At 41.6% G+C, this 8,743-nt stretch overlaps 2 protein-coding genes across 2 annotated transcripts; both read left to right on the top strand.

The window, feature by feature from the left end:
• Nucleotides 1-1,043: 1,043 nt before the first annotated feature.
• On the top strand, nucleotides 1,044-2,687 carry LOC131883580 (uncharacterized). Its single transcript, XM_059231082.1, has 2 exons — nucleotides 1,044-1,606; nucleotides 1,735-2,687. The coding sequence occupies exons 1-2, from the start codon at nucleotides 1,601-1,603 to the stop codon at nucleotides 2,548-2,550; spliced, it is 822 nt and encodes a 273-aa protein (XP_059087065.1). The 5' UTR covers nucleotides 1,044-1,600; the 3' UTR covers nucleotides 2,551-2,687.
• A 4,595-nt stretch (nucleotides 2,688-7,282) lies between these two features.
• LOC131883349 (uncharacterized) lies at nucleotides 7,283-8,348 on the top strand. Its single transcript, XM_059230802.1, has 2 exons — nucleotides 7,283-7,288; nucleotides 7,401-8,348. The coding sequence occupies exons 1-2, from the start codon at nucleotides 7,283-7,285 to the stop codon at nucleotides 8,214-8,216; spliced, it is 822 nt and encodes a 273-aa protein (XP_059086785.1). The 3' UTR covers nucleotides 8,217-8,348.
• The last annotated feature ends 395 nt before the right edge of the window (nucleotides 8,349-8,743 follow it).

Genomic DNA, 8,743 nt, shown 5'->3' with positions numbered 1-8,743 from the left:
GCTCGATCGTGCTTGGACCGATTCTTCCGGGGAAGCGACGAATTCTCAGTAAGCGATATTCTCCACCGATTAGATGGTGGTGGTACTTTTTTAAACTTAACTTAACCTAATAAAACCTTACCTAAACTTATCTAACCTTACTTTACCTAACAAGTTATTAATAACCCTTCAAGTCTTTTTATAAACTTTTTAACATTTGGCCACAAATTAAAAAATGAGCGCCGCCAACTAATCGGTGGAGAATAACGTTTATCCAAAGTCTGTCACAGATCGCAGAAAGTTGGAGCAGGTTCCAAGTCCAATCTGTGAGCCTGTGAGGCTCTGTGTGTCGTTTAACTGGACCATAAGCCAACATTCATACCAAAAACTTCTATTCAAATCAAACCACATGAGCCAAAAGTTTCCATCAATATGGGTTGAGGTTCATTTAAAAGGACTGAATGTGCTGGTGAGCGGCCTTTTCAGGAAACACTTTCGTTTGCCAACGCCAGACAAAAGGATTGGTTACCATTGAGTAGCGGGACATACACATGTAGATGGTATGAGGGATCACGCTCCAGTGGTTGTAAATATCCTAATGATTCGACGAAAAAATCGAGAAAACTGGAAGACAATTACTCACAGATCATACAAATCTTTTGGTAAACTTCAATTTATTGGATATCTGGCCGTGGGACAGCCTTGATCAGACTGAAGATGTAGATGAACAGATCCAAGCCATGGATCAGTGTAAAAATGGATAATGGATAAAATCCTTGTCATCATTCAAAGTCAATAATTTTGCATATGAAAACTTGCAGAAATTGAATCAGTTTTATGACTTTGGAAGGATTATGAAATTGTTGGAGAACTTTTCCACCTTTAACAGTTCAAAATCCCAGCCAGTATATTTCAAGTCTCTGCAGACAGCAAAGTCACGACTACATATTTGTGATACATGACAAAAGTCTAATGTGCACAATGGCAATGGGAAGGGGATGAAAATTTATGAAAAAGACGTTTTTGTTTGTTGATTGAGCTGCTCCAAAATTGTTCGGTACGGAAAGAAAGTTTAAATGGCTATTTCATTGACTTTGTAAAAAAATGTTATGGTTGTAATTGGTACCGTTACCGTTGTTCCTGCAGAGGTTCGAATTCAGATGGAGGGAGGATCTCGCTAGACTGAACACTCTTATGTCAGATCAGCGGGCAAGTGAGATTACGCCACCAAGCTCTCGTAAACTAACCCCAACAACAAAGGGCCCTCGAAGAAGATTCACATGGAATCATGAGCAACAGACGCCGTTTACGTCTTGGTCACGAAATTACGCTCAACAGCATTCTTCTCAACCAACTCAATTCAATGTATGAGAGGAGGGGCAAACCGCCAGCGTCCACCTGTGCTTCCTGTAAAATACGTCAAAAAGTAATAGGGGGGGAAAATTTGTCCCGCCATGTTCCTCGTGGGCAGAGATGCCCAGGATAACGAGGATGTGGAGATGAGCTTATGATTGTTGCCCATGGCTCAGGGGTATAAATATCGGGATAACATTTCAAACTTCACATCAATTGTCAACTTGACTCAACAACGGCAACACCTCACAGATCCTTTTCCGGAAACATGAAGGTGAGCGACTAAAATGAGCATTATTTTGGAAAATGTGCTGGATGAGAGAGGTCAACACTGCAAATGCACTATCTTGAGGAATTTGTTTCAATAGAAGAAAAATTAAAGTGAGCCTTCTCCAATTTCAGTTCTTCATTGTGCTCGCTGCTGTGGCTTTGGCCAATGGCGATATCATTCGTGGTCGTGGTGAACGACAAGGTCGTCAATCCAACAATGCCGTCAATGGCGGTGTTGACTTCAGCGGCTGCCAGAACGACCCCGAGACCGGCCTTTGTTGTGTGGAAAAAGAGGAGACCGTGACCTCCATCCAGAAGGATCCCATTCTTGAATGCACCCACAAGAATGTGGAGAAGTGTCACTACACTTATGTGACGGAATTCTCGCCCGCTCAAGAAGAGGTTTGTGAAGAGAACTTTGAAAAGTCTTGCCAGATCACGTTCAAGCAACAAGCCATTGAGGAGCAAGTGAAGAAATGCTACCGTCCTTTGGAGAAGATTTGCAATGGTCAAGGACCCGAGGAGTGCCGTACTGTCTACGAGTCCTCTTGTACCACCAAGTACGTTGAGAAGCAAGCCGGCAAGTTCGTGGGCGACACCAAGTGCGAGAAGCTCCCCATTGAGATTTGCGGTGCCGGTTGCGTGACTGAGGAGGGTCCCGAGGAGTGCCACGACAAGACCATCACGTCCTTGTTGGATGTGCCCGAGGAGGTGTGCGACTTGAACCCCCAGAAGACTTGCCGCCTGCAAACCAAGTTGGTGCCCTCTCTCAAGCCTGAACACGAATGTACCATTATCCCTCAAGAGATCTGTAACCTGAAATTCACCTCCCCTCAACAAGTGGAGAAGCCTTTGAAGACCAAGTGGTGTTTGGACCCTAGTGCCCCTGTTCCCGACCAGACCTACGATGAGGCCAATGCTGGTGCCGCTCCTCTTGGCCGAAAATAATCAAAATCCACAAGTTATCCGGGAATGGACTAATCACTGTTGGTCTGTGCCTGGCAGCCACTATTTTGCCATACTATTTTGCCATTATCGTATTTAATTTATCCATTTAATTTATTGTGATAAATAAAAAATGTACTTCGCAACACCACACTTATTATCAACTGTCCAATGAATTTCAAACATTGATGAATAACTCTTTTGTAAGGAATGCTCTCCCTTGGAAGTTCTGCAATGTTGTTCGAATTTTGGATATTTATTTCAAATTAATGTTCAATTGTTGTTCCAGACGTGTCAAAAAAATCGCTCATTGCCAACGAATATCGGTAAACGATATTTTCTACTCTTTAGTGGCTTATGCCCTTGTAGGATAATTCATAAGAGAGACTAAGTGAAGATAATTTTTTTCCCCAATGTTTCTCTCGAATGGTGGTCTAAAAATGACCCCAAAGTGGATCCCTTCTAACGACACAAAATCCTCTATTTGGAACCCAGATTGATATTGAACTACTTCCTCACAGCAAAGAACCACTCCTTTGGATGACTTCAGACACCCCCAAGAGTGAATTTTCGTGACTATGGCTATATGTGCTAATTGTTCAGAAAAGAACAATGGAACATGATAGGTCAACATCAAGGGTCGCCACTACGAAGTTTAACAATGTCGTTTCAACACATTCGAAGAAAGCTTATTTCATGTTGGGTTAGTGTTCATTCAAGACCATATGGCAAAGTCCACTTGCTCGCCACATATTTCATTAGGAGATTTTAACTTCCCGAAAACTGTGGTCGCGTGGCATCCTACCTAGTCCCCTTGGCTATTTACCAATGCCAAAGTCCTCCTCCAAATGTTACCAGAGATTTGAGAATTCATGTTCACAAGCAACCTGTCCCAGTCCTGTCCACGGGCAGACAGCATTCTGGACTTAGTTCTATCCAGCGATCCTGATTGGATTTTAAATATTCAAGTGACCCTAAGTAATCTGTCTGATCATAATGTTCTGGATATATTTCCAACAATCAAGGAGCAAAAGGCTACAACTCGAGAAAAAGTCTCGAAGACTTAAGTAGCTAAGTACTGGTTCTAGGCCGAGCACTGGCCACTGATAAATTCAAATTTAGCATTTCTAGACCTGCTTTCCCAAATAGGCCAAGAGCCTAATATTGACGATGCTATGAATTTGATGATTCTTTCATTTCAAGAAATATGTGCCCAATAAACGTGCCTCATTTGTCAATCAAAAATAATCAAGCAATTATACCAAAAGGGAGACAAAAGCTTTTCTAGAAATGGGTGTCTTTGACAAAAGGATAGAAATATTGAGATGATCATTCTTTCAAACCCAAAACTTTCAGGAAAATGGTTGAAGCTATAGAACTATTACTGAAGAACTCGATCGAGACAGGTCGGATATGGGGAGAGAAGAAAGTTGTCCTGGATATTAAACTCAACCCGAAAGCTTTTTAATCTTGCGACAACTCCAAACGAAAGGGTAATCCCCACGTAGGACCCCTTAAACTACCGAATGAAGAAGAAGTGTCAAGTCTGTTAGATTTAGCCAATATTCTGGGCGATCAGTTTTCGTCTGTCTTTTCAACCCTTTCTCGACAATTAGCAGACGATCTCCTATTTCGACGCTGAAAGTGACTTGTTAGAGAACATCCAACTAGACGAACATGATGATCTGGAGGCAATTAGTTCACTGAAATTCTCAGGCACTCTAGGGCCTGATAGTGTGATGGCCCAGTTCCTAAAACGAACTGCAAAAGTTATCGCGCCAATATTTTCATATTTAATGAATCGATCTCTAGCGGAGGGGCGAGTTCCAACTCAAGTAAAAATAACCCATTTCGTCCCCATTTCTTAAGATGGAGATATGAGTCAGCCCAGCAATTATAGACCTATATCATTAACCTCCAACATAGCCAAGATCATGGAAAAACTCGTCAAAGCAAAATTGCTTAAATACCTTGACATAAAAGGTAACATTCTTGACGAAAAACATGGGCTTCGTACTCATTTCAGCACTGTGACACAATTAATTCTACACTTTGACCACGTAATTTGACTTCAACTCAACGACTGTGTATATGTTGTTTCCTTGGACTTTGCTAAAGCTTTTGACAAAGTAGATCACATTCTATTGCTAAATCCTCTAAATGAAAACGGTATTAGAGGCAACACTTACTCCTGGATCAAAGAGTTCCTGACCAACCGTCACCAAGTTGTTAAGGTTGAAGGCTGCTTGCGGCGCCCTGTTAAGTGTTATCCGGAGCTCCACAAGGCACTATCCTAGGCCCAATTCTCTTCAGACTATCTATCGCACTAAATGAATTACCCCTTCAATCTTCGATTTCGTCTTATGCCGATGACACCAAAGTAGTTTATACAGTAGTCGAAGTTTAGTAAGTCAGACAGACCTTTAAACTGATTTAGACAATGTATATGAGTGGGTGATAGCACGGAACATACAGTTAAATGGGGATAAATTCCGCATCATTGCTTACGATTAAGCTGGAACAATTCCTATTAAAAAACGCAGACAATCATCACAACCCTGATTCAATCATTAAGCTCTATCAAAGACCTAGGGATAATTGTACAAGACAATGGCAAATTTGAGGAGCACATCCTATCGAAGTTGGCCAAGATTTTCCAAACTTGAGGCTGGATTTACCGAACATTCAAATCCAGGGACATATTTACCATGAAAACCCTTTTCAAATCCATAGTCCAACCACATTTCGAATATGCTTCCCCAAGCTGGGCCCCAATGTCTGCAGAGGTGTTAAGTAAGATTGAAAGAGTAAAGAGATGTTTTAAGAAGTCCATTGACGGCATGTCTAATTTGAGCTTTTGAAAAGACTTCAGACCTTAGGATTATATGGTGTCCAACTTAGATATGAACGCTATCAAATCCTTTATGTTTTTAAATGTCTTCATTCTCTTTGTCCTCATAATTTGTCGACATAAGACAAAATATTAGCAATAGACAAGGCATCTCTCGTGAAATACGCCATAAGCACAACTACTGGATAAAAAAGGTATTGAAAAGCATGAAGTCCTTTGTTTTAAATCGAGCTCCAACTTTGTAGAACTTGTTTCCGTTCTCTCTTTAACGATTCTATTCATTAGATGATCCAATTTTAAGTTTTTAACGAGACTTTTATTAACGACCCCAGACCAACCTTTTATTCAAGGGTGTCCTAGAGTAACAAGCTCGAACGCTTTGCATGACCAGGAACGGCCACCTCTGGACGTCGAACTCCCTTTTCAGCATAACAGAGAAAGACCGACTTTTGCTCGACACTGTGTGATTTAAGTTCTTAACTTGCATTCGTCTAACTTGCTTTAATCGTTCTAGAGTAAAATTTCAATGTTAAATTTTAGTTGAGTCAAAAGTCGGCCTCTCGCTGTTATGGCAGGACAGAATTAAAAAAGGGAATTCCGTCTGCGTTAGCTCAGCTGTCCTTCGATAATCTGACAGGGCGTAATACCATTTTTGATGCATGAAAATAAATAGTAAGTGAACCACCCCAAGTTGAATAGTAGAAATTGAATTTGGAATCACACTAATTAACATAAATTGCTAATTGTTTCCGCATTTGTGTCCTCAACAACTTTAACTTCTTTTACTGTGCACATGAAGTGAATCAGATTTTATTGGAAAAATGCATAACCATTACACCATAACACTTCAAGATGCTTCTCATAAGGCTTGAAATTTGCAATAATGGGATACTTTTGAACCATCTGATTTATGAATGCCAATTGAATTCAAAGGGTGAGAATTCAGACGCCTAACCAGGTTCCACACTATTTCTCACAAGCTTGCTTGATTTCATTCCATACATCGTTGGGCACTTAACGGTACATTCTGTTGGTAGATTTCCCTATCATGGGCTGACCAACCTTCCTATAGAAGAAAGGGTCGGGAGAAATATTGATTTCGAGACAATAAGTTATTTATTCTTGACGACCTCTAGTTTGTGGGCCAATAATGACCTTCTGATTTGTCACGTCAATGCACATCCAAACATTTATTTAGGGCATGTGAAAACTTTCGTAATGCACCATACAGTGAAACAAGCTCCAAAAAACTAAATAAAAGTTAAAAATTTATGAAAAAGAGATGTTTGATTGTTGATTGAACCGATCTGATCCTGTTTGGTACAAAAATGCTAGGCAAGGATATTCATATGTTTAAATGGTTATTTCATTGACTTTGTAAAGAGTGTATGGTTGTAATAGGTACCGTTGTTTCAACAGACATTCGAATTGACTTAGAAGAAGGACCTGGCTAGACTGAACACTCTTATGCCAAATCAGCAGGTAAGTAAGGACAGGCCACCAAACTCTCGTTAACCATCTTCATCACAACAAGATTCACAAGGGGGTCATGAGCAACAGACGCCGTTTGCGTCTTTACCACAAAAAAAAGATATGCTTAACAGTATTCTTCTCCACCTCCTCAATTCAATGTATGAGAGGAGGGGCAAACCGCTAGCGTCCACCTGTTCTTCCTGTTGAATATGTCAAAAAGTAACAGGGGGAAATTTGCCCCGCCATGTTGCTCGTGGGCAGAGATGCCCGAAATAACGAGGATGTGGAGATGAGCTTATGATTGTTGCCCATCGCTCAGGGGTATAAATATCGGGATAACACTCAAATCTTCACATCAATTGTCAACTTGACTCAACAACGACAACACCTCACGGATCCTGTCCTGGAAACATGAAGGTGAGTGACTACAATCAGCATTGCTACAAAAATGGGCAAAGTTACTAATGCACATTCCTCAATCATTTCTTTCAACAGAACAAGCATTAAAGTGAGCCCTTTCCAATTTCAGTTCTTAATTGTGCTCGCTGTTGTGGCTTTGGCCAATGGCGATATCATTCGTGGTCGTGGCGAGCGACAAGGTCGTCAATCCAACAATGCCGTCAATGGCGGTGTTGACTTCAGCGGCTGCCAGAACGACCCCGAGACCGGCCTTTGTTGTGTGGAAAAAGAGGAGACCGTGACCTCCATCCAGAAGGATCCCATTCTTGAATGCACCCACAAGAATGTGGAGAAGTGTCACTACACTTATGTGACGGAATTCTCGCCCGCTCAAGAAGAGGTTTGTGAAGAGAACTTTGAAAAGTCTTGCCAGATCACGTTCAAGCAACAAGCCATTGAGGAGCAAGTGAAGAAATGCTACCGTCCTTTGGAGAAGATCTGCAATGGTCAAGGACCCGAGGAGTGCCGTACTGTCTACGAGTCCTCTTGTACCACCAAGTACGTTGAGAAGCAAGCCGGCAAGTTCGTGGGCGACACCAAGTGCGAGAAGCTCCCCATTGAGATTTGCGGTGCCGGTTGCGTGACTGAGGAGGGTCCCGAGGAGTGCCACGACAAGACCATCACGTCCTTGTTGGATGTGCCCGAGGAGGTGTGCGACTTGAACCCCCAGAAGACTTGCCGTCTGCAAACCCGGTTGGTGCCCTCTCTCAAGCCTGAACACGAATGTACCATTATCCCTCAAGAGATCTGCAACCTGAAATTCACCTCCCCTCAACAAGTGGAGAAGCCTTTGAAGACCAAGTGGTGTTTGGACCCCAGTGCCCCTGTTCCCGACCAGACCTACGATGAGGCCAATGCTGGTGCCGCTCCTCTTGGCCGAAAATAATCAAAATCCACAAGTTATCCGGGGATGGACTAATCACTGTTAGTCTGTGCCTGGCAGCCACTATTTTGCCATTATCGTATTTAATTTATCCATTTAATTTATTGTGATAAATAAAAGATCTTGTTCATTGCAGCAATGGTCCCCGCGACAATAAGCCAGCATTTATAGTTCGGACAGCTTTCAATCATTGGCAATTTACTCACTTACACGGAATGGTCTTGGCAAATTCTGGCAACTTTGTTACTATTTTGTCAATTAATAGTTAATTACCAAGGCTCTCTGAAAACACAATTGAACTTGCAAATTAAATGCAACTAAGAATAACAAATAATGCCAAAGGCTAATGGTAAAGACTACTTATTACTGACTGTCCAGTATTAAAGATCCAATGATTGGTTTATATAAAACCATATTTAAGGAATGATCTGTCAAGTTCTGTGTTGTTTGAGCTTTGGCAATGAATTTCGAAAGTTTGTTCAATTGTTGTTTCAGACTTCTCGAGTAAACACTCCTTCTAGATGAATATT

This window comes from Tigriopus californicus, chromosome 7, assembly GCF_007210705.1.
Source record: "Tigriopus californicus strain San Diego chromosome 7, Tcal_SD_v2.1, whole genome shotgun sequence".
Classification (NCBI taxonomy): domain Eukaryota; kingdom Metazoa; phylum Arthropoda; class Copepoda; order Harpacticoida; family Harpacticidae; genus Tigriopus; species Tigriopus californicus.
This window is presented reverse-complemented; position numbering and strand designations above follow the sequence as displayed.